The sequence below is a fragment of the Schistocerca piceifrons genome, chromosome 5 (assembly GCF_021461385.2).
Source record: "Schistocerca piceifrons isolate TAMUIC-IGC-003096 chromosome 5, iqSchPice1.1, whole genome shotgun sequence".
Lineage (NCBI taxonomy): Eukaryota > Metazoa > Arthropoda > Insecta > Orthoptera > Acrididae > Schistocerca > Schistocerca piceifrons.
The window spans coordinates 705,954,509-705,972,823 of NC_060142.1; the positions used below are offsets into that span (position 1 = coordinate 705,954,509).

The 18,315-nt window shown below is 36.7% G+C and overlaps 1 protein-coding gene across 1 annotated transcript in view; it reads right to left on the reverse strand.

Annotated features, from left to right (window-relative positions):
• The window catches only part of LOC124798515 (facilitated trehalose transporter Tret1-like), a 52,763-nt gene extending 37,152 nt beyond the window's left edge, over positions 1 to 15,611 (reverse strand). The window contains exons 1-2 of the mRNA XM_047261958.1: positions 15,352 to 15,611; positions 14,700 to 14,818 (exon numbers count right to left, since the gene is read on the reverse strand). Coding sequence (XP_047117914.1) covers positions 14,700 to 14,818; positions 15,352 to 15,601 — 369 coding nt within the window. The 5' untranslated portion in view covers positions 15,602 to 15,611. The remainder of the gene's footprint in view (positions 1 to 14,699; positions 14,819 to 15,351) is intronic.
• Between the last annotated feature and the right edge of the window lie 2,704 nt (positions 15,612 to 18,315).

An 18,315-nucleotide genomic window follows, 5' to 3' on the forward strand; every position in this document is an offset into this window, starting at 1 on the left:
AATTTATGAAAAGATATTTGGATGGTGAATCACTGTCTTGGAGAAATCAAACTTTTACACAAGATTTAGCATCTCAAGATAATATCCTTGACACATTTTGGTTGGAGTTGGAACAGGCTGGAATTGAAAGTGAATTTCACAATGGCTCAAGTTACATATGACACAAATGGGGTATGAAAGAATTTTGTCAAAATCAGTTAACGAAACTTGTTCATTTGAACCACAGTTCTGACAAATTTACAAACTGATGCACTGAAGAGAAGGTTACCTGAGGATGTTCAGTGACATTAAGTATACGGGCCGGATGAATCAGTTGAACAGTTCCTCAAATCTGTAGATAAGATGGGCAGATATTTTGAAAGAAATAACAGGTATAGCTTTGGTTCAAATCATTTCAGACAGGGAGGTTACAATAAAGTTGGGGAGAAAATAACTATCATGAGTAACAGTCATAGAAATTAAGTAAGGGGCCACCAAGAGAATCTGATAACAGAGGGACACAATGTAACAGGGAATATGAATGACATAATAGAAACTGAAATCAACATGCAGCTCAGCATTTGAGTCAGGGTGCACAAATTGATGAGCCACTAAACTAATGGTAATTCCATTGAAGGACCACAATGTGAAAGCAAATAATAATACATGCACCAATAATCATAACAGATAAAGTTGCAAATAGTGTTTATAATGTAAATTATGTTAGAGATGAGGGAAGAATTAAAAGTAATCAAAATGAAAATGTGCATTATTTTGTAATTTGTAATGTAAATTATGTTACTGATGAGGGTAGAATTAAAAGTAATGAAAATGAAAATATAGATTTTTTTGTTGGATTAAAAGATAAATTGTTAAATGAGGAGGAAGGTTATTCATTGACAGAGGTAAGCAGAAATGTAAATGAAGTTAGAAATGAAATGTCTGAATCTGTCATATGCCCAAATACTGTGATGCTCATAATTTAGTCACTGAAAGTGTTCAGAACAAATCTGTATGTGAATTGTGTAATTAGTTTTCAGTACTAAATCCTGAAGTTTGCAATAAAACATTTCTGTGCACAATTTGTACAAATGTTTGGGAAAAGCTATTTAGTGACTCACTTTGGAAAAAATTACCAATCTTGTGCAAAAGATTTTTGAAAAGAAAATGGCAATCAGAATTATTAACTATGTTCTTTGGTAACATGTGTACTGATCATTATAACAATGTAGTAATGATGTTTCTTATTTAAATATTAATTGGGTGAAGAAGGCAAGTAACTTAACTAGAAACAAGAACAAAAGTTTTCAAAACAGCAAGAATGTGGAATTCAGTGATGATGAAAAGGACTTATTAGATGAAGACTTTGATATGAAATACGAAATCCTAATGTTTATGTGAAAACAGGAATCTGGGAAGGGAAAGCATTGCTTAATTAAGGTATTAGAATTTCTGAAATATCAGCTTTAATTGATGAAATTAGACAAAACAGGTTTTATATTGAAACATCAGTAACAGAAGTTAGGATGAGAGAGGCTACTGCTAGACTCAACAAAGTAGTAAGAAATCAGACTTAATTGACATTTGAAATTGAAGGTGTAGAATTTGAAATGATTGTTTGATAATTCCAAAAATAAGTGAAGATTTACTCGGGGAACAGACTGGTTGCACAAAGTTAGTACAACTTTTGAATGGAAAGTGAAAACATTATATGTCACAGACAAAAAGGAAAACTTTTCTTTTTGTTAGTTAAAAATATTTTGTTCCTTATGAAAAACGCATTTTACTGCTGACATAAAATTTTATTGTTAATTTCTATATTGAGGAAATGTATCAACATCAGGGGGACACACATCTGCAGTATTTTATGTGCCACGGCAAGCACAGGGCTCCAGCTATTTAGAAATGTTTCTCACTTTAGTTTCTGTGCTACATCCATTCTTCTCCTAGTCCATCAATCTACTGAAATTATCTTTTTCCATCAGTATTGTTATTCTTAATTAATAGGGAATCCATTATTATCATTACTTATAAGAGTTACACTGCATTATCATTGAACATTAAGCAATGCTTATAATTATTCAATTGGAGCAAAATACTTGTTACATAGACCCTAAATAAATAAATAAATAAATAAATAAAATTGTAAGACAAATGTACAACATAGTGAAATTTGAAACTTAATGTCTTGAAAGTTGTGGAGAAAGTATGGATTTACTATATTATGAACACTGATGACTGTATACACTATGAACGATGTTTGATGACTCTTATTAGTCTTGAGCAACTGAATATTCAGTATATTTGTATGCTGTATGAAATGTGAGGGAATTGAATCAGACATGCTACATGACAGAGTAAGAGTACTAAGTGATTATTTTGTATTGACTTTAATGTGCAGACGCACAGACATACACTACTATGGCTTTGAATACGACTGAGCAAACCAATACTTATGAAGGAATATTGACAATATTTTCAGACTAAGTGAGTGGTTAAGGGGATTCACATTTTATTTATATCAGTCTGTGTTTACTTGTAATTTCAATACTTCATTGTGTGTGCTGATATGGTCCTTTAGTACATTCAGGTACGTAATTTACATTACTTATTATTATCTTTTGTAGGATTGCTTAAACTTTTCCAAGGTATTTCTTTTCTCATTAGGAAGATTGTGCTCTTCAAGAAGGAATTTTTAAAATGAAAACACTGATAACAGATATTGAATGTGATACGTTAGTGCCATTATGTTTATAAAAGTTTTGAGGCAGTAATTATTAATGTATAATTTTACTGTGTTAATTGTACTAGTTGAAAAACTTTTTGCATTAAGATTATTTTGATTGCCATGACTATTTCATTAGATATACATTTGATATTTAGTTACTCAGATTCATTATAGTGTGTGTGATAAAGTTATTTTAGTGTTACAGCACTACAGAAAATGTATCAAAAGGCGTAGGAGGTAGTATTATTGGAAAAGTACATATTAAAAACTTTGCTAAGTTTAGTTCACATGGAAAAGCCACACATATGCTGTGAAATAAGGTAAACGATTAGAAATCATAGTCTTGCATGTTTCACCCTACCATTATGACTTCCATCTATCCTTTGGTATACACTTCGGTTTATGACATCTCATGATTAAGTTTTCTGGTATGTAAAATTTATGTACACTTATAGTTATTTGATTGTTATTTGAATATGCTATTGATTACCTAACTTCATACATGAAAACAGATTCTATGAAAATTGCTGGTGATGGTACTTGTTTTCGTTGTAGATTAAGTGCTGTACTATTGAGAAATATTACTTCAAATTCTTTGACATATTTGTCTATTAATTCTTGTTTATCACATACCTGTTTTCTCTTGGTTAAGAGGACCTGGTTCTGTATACTGATGCTAAGAAAGTGTTGTAAGGCAAACTGATGATGGCTCAGTGAAGTGGAAGACTGCTAATATGGTACGCAAGCAGATGGAAAAATGATGGAAGGATAACAGGACAATAGACAACAGAGTGAGGATCATGGTTACTGGTACAAGACAACTGATTTTAAATCAAGACCAGAAGATAAAACAATACATATAGTACACATTTGTAACGTCTAATTTATTTTGTACTAATGAAAAAGAAAATGTTATTAGTATTGGCTCGTTACATCACATACTAGCATATTATCACTCATAAATATTTGTTTGTGGAATTCTGGGGGTTATGTAATATAAGCAAGCCCAAGACACAGTGCAGATCCTACAGTACCAGCAGGAACATTTGGAAAAAAAGAATTTCATGTAAAAATCGTGTCAACTAAAATTAATTATTAATAGTAGGGAAGTTCTGGTAGAATGTGAGGGTGTATACATGGACACGGAACAAAAATTCCTGGATTTCCCAGTTAAAAATACACTTTCTCCCATCTAAAAACATGCTTTTTCCATGGTAAGTGACAGTATATTTTCCCTTATAAATCCTTTGAATGGTTAAGGTTTTATACACAGGCATAGAATTTCCCAGCACTTTAGAAAATAAAACTCAGAGAAAAAGACACATTTTGGAAATATCTTTTATGTGCAGCAACATGTACGTTGTGTATTTTCGTATTACGAAAGTATACTTTGGAATTCCACCAAACACTGCATGTTACTTTCCGAGTCATTGAAATTGAGATTGCGTTGCATTTCTGTAAGCCAGTCATAGCTCATTTCATGTGATGTCGGCAGTCGATAACAGTGGATATTCAGAGCATAGGGCACGTGATGTAGTCAGCCAACAGCAACATCATTGTTACGTAGCACGAACACACAAACAGGGAAAGTTAATAGTTTAAATTAATATACATAGTGTTGCTATAAGAAAAGAAAAGTTTTCTCATATAGTATTGGTCTCTAAGGTTAATAACCTGCAAGAGAAGCTACGATTTTGCATATAATGTTGATCTTTCTTGTGCGTGTTATACTTTAAGAATCACACAAATGTTCCAGTAAACTTTTTAATGATGACAAATGTCTGATCTTCATTGTAAATGGCACATCATCAGCTCTTTGATTTTTAAATGAGAGGCAAACGCTCTGTGATATAAGAAATTCATGGTACATTCTCGCACATAGTTCAACTTATGTAAAAGGATATTTACTTTGAAAGTAACGCTTTTCAAACCACCATTCGCAATATTTTTCCACAACCTGTTAGAAACAGGTTCGTTTCAGCAGTTGCCAGAGAGTGCAGATAACAGGCATCACCATGCTTGCGCAGCTATCATGACGCAGGAAGACAGTATGTACGTACATGTAAAACGTTGAAAGATCATACATTATTTCATAATAGAAACAAGACATCAGAGGATACTCCAAGAGCATTGGAATTTCGTGCACCATAACTAAAATGTGCACATTTAAAGTGCATACTGATACTTAAAGTGCACATTCGTATGTCCAGATTCCCAATCAAGTAGACCTCGACCTGATATTAAGCTTTTCATTGTGGTTTTCAGGCTGTAAATTTTCTTGGTGCACCAGTACTGTATCATATCGTGTTTGGTTCTTTATTATGGCATAGCACCGCACGTGCTAGAAGATGAAAATGTGCGTGAAATGCAGCAAACAGTTGAAACTAGACAGTACTGCGGAATTAAACATTTCGTTTCAAATACACTGACTGCCTCTGCGGAAAAGGTTAATAAAAGTCAAATTTCTTTATCAAACAGACAAAAATAACTTCATTGTTCTGCAAGGCAATTAATGCTTGACAGTCAGAAAGGTGGAAATAAAATAAAATCTGAAACTAATGACATATTTTAGCCTTCTGTAATTGTGTGAATGTATTTTAATTCACTTGATAGCTCCCGGCCAGATATCTGTTTTGTTTTCATTTGATGTGAGAGTAAACAAAGGGGAAACAGCAAAATCGCTAAATGTAAACATGGGTCATGTGAAGACTATCCACTATAACTCAGATTGTTCTGCGCATCAGCCTCGTATCTACGACGTTTGCTAACTGGGTCAAAACTAAAAAAAATCGAATTTCCAAAAATATGTTCTTCTTGTAGCACACATATTTCTGGAAAGTCTGAAACATAAAACATATGTGTTCGAGGAAATGTAAGACATGTTATTTGGTCTTAAGTGTGCCAAAGTTCAGTGCCACACCTCTTCATAAAGCATTCTTCTATTGCACATCACTGTATTTCGCTCTGTGGAACTGAAATGTGTATATTATTTTGTACTGGATGCCATCAAGCTATATTCACGACAGTGGAAGTTGGGGGGGGGGGGGGGGGGGGGGGGGAATCCTTGCCACTAATAGCAGAGATGGGATTATTTGTAATCAGGAGAACAAGAACTCTTCAGGAAATTTTCACTCTTTATTGCCTATTAGCTAATAACTTGCTGTTTTGTGTGACATAAAATTAAATATAGGATACATAAAACCAATAAAGAAAAGAGACAAGCAAGAAAGTACACGTTTCTTCAATCCTTAGCTCCTAAAATTTCTTTTCTCTCTAATCTTGCTACAGCTTTACATGGCATGCTTTCCTTTCTGCAAAAGAATCTATTACCTCATCAAAGCTCGTCAAACAATTCACTACATGAAAAACTGAAACATCGTTATCTAATACTGAAAAAGCTGTTAACACGAATAATACCCAAGACTGGTGTGGTTTCTCGATCTGATTACGTCTATTTTGTCACTGTCTGCCAGATAAAACAAAAGAGGCTTTTCTAATATTGGAGCAATTTTGTAAGACACACCAAATAAACGAGACTGTTTTGGCACAAATGGCCATTTTTATAACATGACAGAATATAATTCACACAGTGCCAATATCAAATGCCTATTAGGCCTGCTACAAGCAAAAAGCTTTATGAAACTTCCTGGCAGATTAAAGCTTTATGTTAGGAAATAGTTTCACATTTCATTCACATGCACCATCTTCTCAAGCATGAGATCGGAAAGTAGTATTACGAAATTTTTATATAAATTTGGAATCGTCTTATTCTTCCATAATTTGTGTGATGTCCCATTTTTTCTCCTTCTTCGTTCTAACAAACAATCTTGTCATCACCAATTCTGCAGCTATTCGTACCATTGACAATTAATTTCACTAACCCTGCCAGAATCACAGGCTTAGTTATCCCGCGATTGTTTTCCGGTTAGGCATTATTACGTGTTTGTACAACACGTTTTCCGTGTTACTTCCAGAATAGAACTTAAGCGACTGCTAGCCAGGGACTGTACAACTGGTCCCTACTAGTGTAACAACCTGGCCAAAAATTTTCTGTCAAAACTTCATTTGCTTGGGTACACCGAGAAGATAATACATAATCTTTCTCACCTGTTATTCCTGTCAGTCGTTTATTTCCATTCTGACAGTCTGAATCTATGGATTTCACTAGTAATTATAACAATGCTGATCATTCGCAAATCCAATCAACCACATAATCAGACAGCGATTGGCATTCATCCATTCGGCTTTACTCCGATCACCTCCTCGTATAGCCCCGACTCCTTTCGTCTGCAGAAAGTTTATTTCTAGATGTGACGAGGATTCTTCTGACAGAGACATCATGTACACTATGCACGCTTTCAAACATCGACTTGTAATTCAGTCAGAAAGCAACTTAAAATGTGTTAAAAAAAACCAACAGGGAAGCGTTTCAAAATAATCAATAGACAAACGTGCGCTGGGTGGTAGGCGCTTTGTTAAACAAGATTTTTTTCCCCTCAAGACAATGAATTTGGCGCCCCCTTTTACTGGTAGCATCTAGCTACTTGCTGCGACTGCTTGCACTGCCAATAGCCACATTCTTGTAGCCAGAAGTGGGAGAATGTACTGCTCAAACGCGATTCAACTCCGCATGAACATGAGCCTGCTTGTAACTGCTAAAACGAATCTAATGTAAACAGTTGTGACTTCACGCTCATTGGAGGCAATTTATTGTTATGAAGCATTGCATAGTCTTCCTAAAGCCTTTGACACATTTTGCTGTTGGCAGACACTTGCATGAGCACTGTGTGTTGTTGTTGTATATGGCGGTATTTCCTTTGCAAATTTAAGTTATTTGTATGTTTTTCTCTCATTCATGTTTTATCGTTGAAGTGTTATTCTGCAGGAGCAGGATACAGTAAAAACCTTTGTAAGAGTATTGATTCTTATCAGTCAAAATTACAAAAATTTAACTGAAAACTAAAACAATGAAAGATTCCCAGAATCCTAAAAAATTCCCAGGTTTTTCCTGGTTTTCTCCCGGATGAAAAAATTCCCGGGTTTTTCCCGGATCTCCCAGTTGTCCCGGGTCGTATACACCCTAAATGGAAACCACTCACTGAAAAGCAATGTGTTGAGTTGGTGCAGGTACACACAAAAAAGAAGAAACTTGCTAGCTTTCACACACACACAAACACACACACACACACACACACACACACACACACGCAACCACTTGCCCCTATGTGGTTTCAGCTGGACACACAATGCCAGGATTGCTGTTCAACAGATGGATGGCATGAATGAGGGTTCTATGGAGAGGAGTGAGTAAAAGGAAAGAGAGATGGGAGGCAGGAAGTTGGTTGGGGTGCACAGCTAGCAGCTCAGAGGGGGGGCAGCTGGTTTGGTGGTGGTGGCGAGGGTGGTGGTGGTGGTGGTGGTGGTGGTGGTGGTGGAGGGACCATAAACCTCCTGACCACAATCTCCATTCATCCACCATCCCACACCCTCCACCCAGCAGTTTCCCTTTCCCCTGCCCTATCATCTTCTCCCAAGTCACATCTCCATGTCACCTTCATTATGCACCATTCCCCACCGGCTCTGACACCCATGCGTCACATGCCTAGTCCATACCTAGTTCATCCTAATGTCAGTTAATTTTCTCCATTCTCGTCACACTGTAGACATTATCATGCCTCTAAAGAAGCCAATGAAGCCAACATCAAGACAATCAACTAGGTAAAAACTCTGTACTTTAGTAAGAAGATATGCCCTTTAATGTGCCTCACTTCAACATAATAAACAACATCCAGACTGTGGACAAGTCACTGAATATGCAGCTCCGAAGAGGTGGTAGCAGTAGTAGTAGTAGTAGTAATAGTAGCAGCTTTATTCATCTGTAGATCTCTTTTTATGAGGATGTAGGACATGTCAAAGTATTTACAAGTTTAGACCAATTTAAAATAAGCTAATTCATATACACATGCTCTTACAGACTTCTAGATAGAGACAATCGTTAGATTTACTTCTGGTATACAATACTTTTTTTAAAAATAACTTATTACATAATGTAATGCCACACTGTTCTCTCATATCTCACTACCAGTCACTGCACATGTTATACACACATTGTTTCATAACACTTCAGTCACTACACACACACACACACACTAGTGATCTCTGGGCCATTTTCTGTACCGAAACCTACCATTTGCTATCCTGAAAAACAGAGACGGCATCCCTCTATAATGAGTGAGATGTTGAGCTCAGAAAGAAGAAGAGGTGTTAGTATTGTGCTATGCATAGCTTGGAATCAGTTTTTCTACAAAAGGAAAAAAGAAGGAAAAAAACATAGTGTGAAAGTGTTATGTGGGATGTTGGATGCTTTATAATCACTATTATTATTTATTTGTATAACTTTTTTAACCAAACCCTACTCTATTTTGTCCAAGTAATCCTTCTATGTACAAAATGTATTGCATAACAGGTACTGTGGTGTCGATAGCTCTGATGCCACAGCGTAGGTGCATGCTCGTAGGTTGGCACTACAAGAGCAGACAAACTATACCAACCACTGCCCTCTAGCTGACACTGTGGAGCTCAAGAAGCTCCGCTCTGCTTTCTGCCCAGTTGATCAAGAGCAGACGACCAAGCAACCTAGCTTCTACTTTGCCCCCTTGGGCGAAACGATAAAATACCTGACGGCTTACCAGAGAGGACATTATCATCGTTGATAAAGAACGTCCGTCCTCAGAGACCAAAAACAGGAAAAGTTAACGTAATATTGGTAAACTGCAGGAGTATCCAAGGCAAGGTTCCTGAATTAGTATCTCTTATTGAAGGAAATAGTGCGCATATAGTATTAGGAACGGAAAGTTGGTTAAAACCGGAAGTGAACAGTAACGAAATCCTAGACACAGAATGGAATATATACCGCAAGGATAGGATAAACGCCAATGGTGGAGGAGTATTTATAGCAGTAAAGAATCCAATAATATCCAGTGAAGTTATTAGCGAATGCGAATGTGAAATAATCTGGGTTAAGTTAAGTATCAAAGGTGGGTCAGATATGATAGTCGGATGCTTCTATAGACCACCTGCATCAGCAACCGTAGTAGTTGAGCGCCTCAGAGAGAACCTGCAGAACGTCGTGAAGAAGTTTCGTGATCATACTATTGTAATAGGGGGAGACTTCAATCTACCAGGTATAGAATGGGATAGTCACACAATCAGAACTGGAGCCAGGGACAGAGACTCTTGTGACATTATCCTGACTGCCTTGTCCGAGAATTACTTCGAGCAGATAGTTAGAGAACCAACTCGTGAAGCTAACGTTTTAGACCTCATAGCAACAAATAGACCGGAACTTTTCGACTCCGTGAATGTAGAAGAGGGTATCAGTGATCATAAGTCAGTGGTTGCATCAATGACTACAAGTCTAATAAGAAATGCCAAGAAAGGAAGGAAAATATATTTGCTTAACAAGAGTGATAGGGCACAAATCGCAGAATATCTGAGTGACCACCATCAAACGTTCATTTCTGAGGAAGAGGATGTGGAACAAAAATGGAAAAAATTCAGAAACATCGTCCAGTACGCCTTAGATAAGTTCGTACCGACTAAGGTCCAAAGCGAGGGGAAAGATCCACCGTGGTATAACAATCATGTACGAAAGGTACTACGGAAACAAAGAAAGCTTCATCATAGGTTTAAGAGTAGTCGAATCATAGCTGATAAGGAAAAGCTGAACGAAGCGAAAAAGAGCGTAAAGAGAGCAATGAGAGAAGCATTCAACGAATTCGAACATAAAACATTGGCAAACAATCTAAACAAGAACCCTAAAAAGTTTTGGTCATATGTAAAATCGGTAAGCGGATCTAAATCCCCTATTCAGTCACTTGTTGACCATGATGGCACCGAAACAGAGGACGACCGAAGAAAGGCAGAAATACTGAATTCAGTGTTCCGAAACTGTTTCACTGCGGAAAATCGTAACACGGTCCCTGACTTCAGCCGTCGCACGGACGCCAAAATGGAAAATATTGAAATAAACGATATCGGAATTGAAAAACAACTGCTATCACTTAGTAGCGGAAAAGCATCCGGACCAGACGAGATACCCTTAAGATTCTACAGTGATTATGCTAAAGAACTTGCCCCCTTTCTATCAGCAATTTATCGTAGATCGCTGGAAGAACGTAAAGTACCTAGCGACTGGAAGAAAGCGCAGGTCGTTCCCATTTTCAAGAAGGGTCATAAATCAGATGCGAATAATTATAGGCCTATTTCGCTAACGTCAATCTGTTGTAGAATAATGGAACATGTTTTGTGTTCTCGTATTATGACGTTCTTAGATAATACAAATCTCCTTCATCATAACCAACATGGATTCCGCAAACAGAGATCATGTGAAACTCAGCTCGCCCTATTTGCCCAAGAAATTCACAGTGCCGTAGACACTGGCGAGCAGATTGATGCCGTATTCCTGGACTTCAGGAAGGCATTTGATACGGTTCCGCACTTACGTTTAGTGAAAAAAATACGAGCTTACGGAATATCGGACCAGGTTTGTGATTGGATTCAGGATTTCCTAGAAGAAAGAACACAACATGTCATTCTTAACGGTTCAAAATCTGCAGATGTAGAGGTAATTTCGGGAGTACCACAGGGAAGCGTGATAGGACCTTTATTGTTTACAATATACATAAATGACTTAGTTGACAACATCGGTAGCTCCGTGAGGCTATTTGCAGATGACACGGTTGTCTACAAGAAAGTAGCAACATCAGAAGACTCGTATGTACTCCAGGAGGATCTGCAGAGGATTAATGCATGGTGCGACAGCTGGCAGCTTTCCCTAAACGTAGATAAATGTAATATAATGCGCATACATAGGGGCAGAAATCCATTCCAGTACGATTATGCCATAGGTGGTAAATCATTGGAAGCGGTAACGACCGTAAAATACTTAGGAGTTACTATCCGGAGCGATCTGAAGTGGAATGATCACATAAAACAAATAGTGGGAAAAGCAGGCGCCAGGTTGAGATTCATAGGAAGAATTCTAAGAAAATGTGACTCATCGACGAAAGAAGTAGCTTACAAAACGCTTGTTCGTCCGATTCTTGAGTATTGCTCATTAGTATGGGACCCTTACCAGGTTGGATTAATAGAAGAGATAGACATGATCCAGCGAAAAGCAGCGCGATTCGTCATGGGGACATTTAGTCAGCGCGAGAGCGTTACGGAGATGCTGAACAAGCTCCAGTGGCGGACACTACAAGAAAGGCGTTACGCAATACGGAGAGGTTTATTATCGAAATTACGAGAGAGCACATTCCGGGAAGAGATGGGAAACATATTACTACCGCCCACATATATCTCGCGTAATGATCACAACGAAAAGATCCGAGAAATTAGAGCAAATACGGAGACTTACAAGCAGTCGTTCTTCCCGCGCACAATTCGTGAATGGAACAGGGAAGGGGGGATCAGATAGTGGTACAATAAGTACCCTCCGCCACACACCGTAAGGTGGCTCGCGGAGTATAGATGTAGATGTAGATGTAGATAGGGGGCTAGCCATTACATACTTTGCCTTGGTTCTTCAATTATAATTTGTCCAACTACTAGTAACTGTTAGCTTTGATACATGGACAACAGCTTCGCACCTACGTGCTCATCTTTACCAAAAGTTACACATACGTCATTGACTAATATTCTCTATTAAATGTGCTTTTACTTTCCATGCAGTACCGAAGAGCTTTATCTCTCCTGCTCCTACTCACTTCCTTCATTTGGCCTATTTTGCAGATCACAGGAGCAGACCCACGTGCCACCTTCCAGGCGGGATACAAAAGATAGTTTTTAGCTGCCTTTTTAAATAAGTGTATTTTTGGAATTTGTTTAATCTCTTTTGGTAATTTATTGTACAGTTTTATTCCTTGGTAGAAAATGCTGTTTTGAGTTTTATGTTTATTTTTTCTTGGTAAGTGTAATTTGAGTGTAGTTCTTGTTCCATGGTCATGGACAGAGCTGTTTATGCAGTAATTACCAACTGACTGGTAAATGTATTCATGTGGAGCAGTTAAAATCCCCAGTGTTTTGAACAGATCTTTACAATGAGCTCGTTTACTATTTTTGGTTATTACTCTTATGGCTCTTTTCTGGAGTCTGCAAACTGTGTTAATATTTTGTGCATTTCTTCCCCAAAAAGAATGCCATAGCTAAGAACTTGGTGTACATATGCATAGTATGCAAGTAAAAGATACTGCATGTTAGGGAAGGGGGGATCAGATAGTGGTACAATAAGTACCCTCCGCCACACACCGTAAGGTGGCTCGCGGAGTATAGATGTAGATGTAGATGTAGATAGGGGGCTAGCCATTACATACTTTGCCTTGGTTCTTCAATTATAATTTGTCCAACTACTAGTAACTGTTAGCTTTGATACATGGACAACAGCTTCGCACCTACGTGCTCATCTTTACCAAAAGTTACACATACGTCATTGACTAATATTCTCTATTAAATGTGCTTTTACTTTCCATGCAGTACCGAAGAGCTTTATCTCTCCTGCTCCTACTCACTTCCTTCATTTGGCCTATTTTGCAGATCACAGGAGCAGACCCACGTGCCACCTTCCAGGCGGGATACAAAAGATAGTTTTTAGCTGCCTTTTTAAATAAGTGTATTTTTGGAATTTGTTTAATCTCTTTTGGTAATTTATTGTACAGTTTTATTCCTTGGTAGAAAATGCTGTTTTGAGTTTTATGTTTATTTTTTCTTGGTAAGTGTAATTTGAGTGTAGTTCTTGTTCCATGGTCATGGACAGAGCTGTTTATGCAGTAATTACCAACTGACTGGTAAATGTATTCATGTGGAGCAGTTAAAATCCCCAGTGTTTTGAACAGATCTTTACAATGAGCTCGTTTACTATTTTTGGTTATTACTCTTATGGCTCTTTTCTGGAGTCTGCAAACTGTGTTAATATTTTGTGCATTTCTTCCCCAAAAAGAATGCCATAGCTAAGAACTTGGTGTACATATGCATAGTATGCAAGTAAAAGACACTGCATGTTACATACTGATTATAGGATTCTAAGGGCATAACATGCTGATGACATTCTGTTTGCAAGTACCTTTGTGTGTTCACACCACTTCAACTGGGAATCAATATTCATTCCTAGGAATTTTGCATTTGGTACACAGTCTATAGAAGTACCATCTACGTTTAATTTAACATTGTCATTTTCCCTCTTCAAACTGAAATTCATGGCATTAGTTTTCTTTATGTTCAATGTCACTTTATTGCTTATTAACCAATCATAAACTTCCTTGAGAGTTTCATTTGCTTTCTCTGCAAGGAATTCTCTTGTTTTCTTAGTGACTATAATATTGCTGTCGTCAGCAAAGAGATCTTTTTCACCATGAGTAACACTACTGGGAAAGTCATTGATGTGTATCAGGAATAGTATTGGTCCTAATATACTACCTTGTGGAACCCCTATAGTAACGTATTTTGGTTCTGATAAGTGGTTTACTAAATGTTTGGATCTATTTGAAGTATGTGTTATCTCTACTCTTTGTACCCTACCTGCTAGGTATGATCGAAACCAGTCATCAGTTACCCCTCTTATTCCTAATGCTTCTAATTTATTTAGTAGAATCTTGTGGTTGACTGTATGAAAGGCCTGAGAAAGATCCAAAAATATGCCTGTGACACACTCATCTTTGTCAAGAGGATCAAGTACAACTTTTGTAAATTCTACGATGGCCGACCCTGTATTTTTGCCACTTCGGAAACCAAACTCTGATACTACAGACAGCAGCTGTTTGAAATAGAATAATTGCTATACACTTCATAAGCATCAGCTCATGTACTAGACAAATTATAGTAGAAGCATCCCTCACCTCCATCTCTTCTTTATCACACATAAAATTTAATTGCATTTAAAACTACAAACTCTACTTTTGAAGCCACACATATTTCAAAATACAGAAATGATGCTTACCCACAGAATAGAGAGAACAGAAATGACTGGCACCACAACACTTGCAAATGCTATCCAGTTCCAGTGCACATATGGCCACAAACTGTAAATAAGTAGACATCCTATGTGCGGCATTGTGCCTGCAAAACATAAGAATTTATTTGATGACTTGGCAAGAGAAAAGTTCTTCAAGGCTTACAATTATTTTACAAAAAACAAATTCCTTTATTATATTCTTTGGACACACTGGCTTTGGATTATAGTTACATGCAACACAAATAATACAAAATGATGACGCACTTCACAGCATATGAACTGCATACACTATTCAGGTTGCAAGGACTATAAAAGTTTGACGGATATTTGCTTTTTTCTTTATATAGAGTATATCAGAATTATTTTTAAAAACTTTGGGGTTTATTTCATGCACCAAAACAAGGGGAAGAAATTATAAACATCTAACCAAAAACCTTTTGTTTTTGGTTATTAGTGAAAGAACATATTACAAAGAACACATAAAAAACATTTGATATGTCCTCTGCTTGATTCTATATACGCATCACTCACACATATCAGCTCCCTTTTAAGAGCATCTAATAACAATTTAACAATATGACTTTGCATAGAAAATAACAATACAGATGTAAAGAAATAAAAGAAAATCAATGCTGACCAGTAGCTGCAATCAGCATGCTGCGAAACTGTGGTTGACTGATTTCACCAAGATATGCAATCACTGGTGTCATGGTAAAACCTATGCCTAGACCAGTTAGAGCACTGGACACATACAGCACTTCAGTGCTATTACACAATCCAGTGGCAATCCATCCTGAAAGAGATGCACTGTTTGCCAGTATCATTGCTATCCTCCTCCCTCCAGCATCAGCAGTTAAACCTGATAGGCAACTTCCTAGTGCCAGCATAATGTAGGTTGTAATACCTGAAATGAAAATTTCGAACTGTATGTGAGAAATAGTCATAAAATAAAGTTGAAAGAAGAAAATTAGTATCATGGAATAGAAATGAAATGCTGAAATTAACACAAACAGAACTGAACATTCATGCACATCTTGAACCTGTATGTTCATTCTTCTGCACTATCTCTATTGACCTAAAAGTCAATGGAACATTATATCCTAATCTTCCCTTCTCTTTCATTCTTCTACAGATGAAAAGAAATGGAACTGGATATCAGAGTCCTCATGACAAAAATCAAGAATTTAATTCGCCATAGATCATTTTACAATGATATTGGCTTCGTCATACAGGATGTAGTAGAATATACATAATACCAATGAAATAAACTAATGTCAATACATTATGGTATCTATTTTAAGCATGGCAGCGTACCAGATTACACCAGAATAGTTTCTGAAAGTTAATGCAATAATCTATACTGTAATATAATATAATGTATCATAATATAGTATAGTACACTTGTACATAGTGTATTCTGTATTGTATAACTATGTAATTACACATTCCTTAACCACAGCACACAATAATATGTTTAACTACAGAAAATTTCTAAATGCTAATAGCCTCCTCAGACATCGCAAAGAATTCTTTAATATCATAAAATGGATGATCTGACAGCCAGCTGTACCGCTTAATTTAAAAAAAAAAAAAAATTATCCATAAACTGAACATGAGCTGGCAGTTTATTGATCATTTTGAGTGGGTTTACTTTGTGGGAATTTCCTGTTCTTGCTAATCTGTGGTGTGGTATGTGCAAATCACCGTTAGCTTTGGAGTTGTTTTCATGTATTTCCTGTCTGGCAACAAATTCTGAAATATTATTTTTAATATAGAGTACAGACACCAGGGGCAGTGCCCCCCCAATGGAGTATCATACTACACTGGATAAAATGACTTCAGGAATAAGCAAATATAGTACTTCAACAGATCCAGAAGGAGAGCTGAAACTACGGAAGAAAAAGTGGGTTGATGAAAGTAACAGATCTGAAACAGCAACTGAAGATTTAAAGAACTGTGACAAGTAGTTTTTCCAAATGGGGTACGTGAGACTAAGTGTATTGACTCTTGCAAATACCCATAATGAAAGAGATGCAGGCATTGAAAATATCAGTAAAAAGAAACAGAGGCGAATAAAAATGACAAATTGGGCTGAAGATGGAAGTATCCAGTGAATTTTGTTACATAATTTTTTTTTTATATCCATGTCAAGTTCAAGTTTTTACATTCATGTCATCTTCTGTATCCAGAAAATTAATGAAAACTTATTTGTTGTAAGTAGACCTTTTTTTATGGTTTGTGCAATTTATAAAATCTCCCATATTAAAATAAGTTTTTTTCTACCCTGAACTCTCCAAAACAGTTAACACAAAATTCCTTTAAGCAACACCAAATTTTACCAATTTGTCAGTGGAGAACTCTCCTTTTGTTAAGCAATATTCCATTCTCCCAAACCCCCCCCCCCCCCCCCCATTAGCCACCCCCCCCTTGACCCGACTTTTAGAATCGCCTCTGACAGACACATAAATGTATAAATTTATAATTCTGAGTCTGGAAAAAAGAGGACACAGTGCTCCCTATGACCTATTTTAAATATTACGCATAAGACTTTTTTTGTAACTTCAAAACATTCTTGATATGACGGGAGTGCTTAGCCCAAAGTATGCCATGCTAAGGTACTTCAAGCTCACTACCTCTTCTAGTTTCAACATAATGTATGCCACCTGGGATATTTCTTCACATATGTGATTGACATGGTTCTCCAAATAGAGTTTTGAGTCAGTGTAAATACCTAAGAGTTTTACTGACTTATTGCCTACTTCATTTGATGTTCCCATTAAAAATTGTTGAGTTTTATCAGGACTGCACAGGAGCTTATTGGGTGCAAACCAGTCCAGGGCCGTATCAATTGTTTCTTTTGTTACACTATTCAGATCTGAAATATTCTGATGTGTGGTAAGAGTGTTGTATCATCAGCATAACGTATGACAGGGTGGGCTATGTTATTAGGTAAATCATTGACAGCTACAATGAATAAGAAAGGTCCAAGGATAGGCCCTTGTGGTACACCTGTACTGATTTCCATTGCAGAAGAATTTACATTTCTGACTGAAAAATTGTTTTCCGTTACTTAAATAAGAACTTATCACAGCTAAAGTGCTCCCTCTCACCACATAAAACTCTAGTTTCGTCAGTAGTACATCAACAGGAATGCAATCAAAAGCTCTGATTAGGTCACAATACCAGTGACACCATGTTATTGTTTTCAAAAGCTATTAAGGTTTGGTCAATGATTTCCAAGATGATCCCTGTTGTGTTTCTTCCCTTGTGAAAAGCAAACTTATTGTTACACAAGATACTGTGTTTTTCAAAGAAGGTGCTTATTTGTGCGTGTATCAGTGCCTCACATATTTATGAGAATATTGGAACAATGGACAGTGGTCTGTAACTTTGAGGAAGATGTTTGTCCCCTTTTTTAAAAAACTGGGAGAACTTTTGACACCTTAAGTGCATCTGAAAAAACTCATAATTCCACACATTTATTAAAATTAATATACATCAACAGTTATGTTTCCAGTGTTCTGTAATTACAATGCCTCTTATTTTGTTTCACCACTAACACAGTTCGCTAGCATTTGGGTGGAGTATTTATGATTAATAC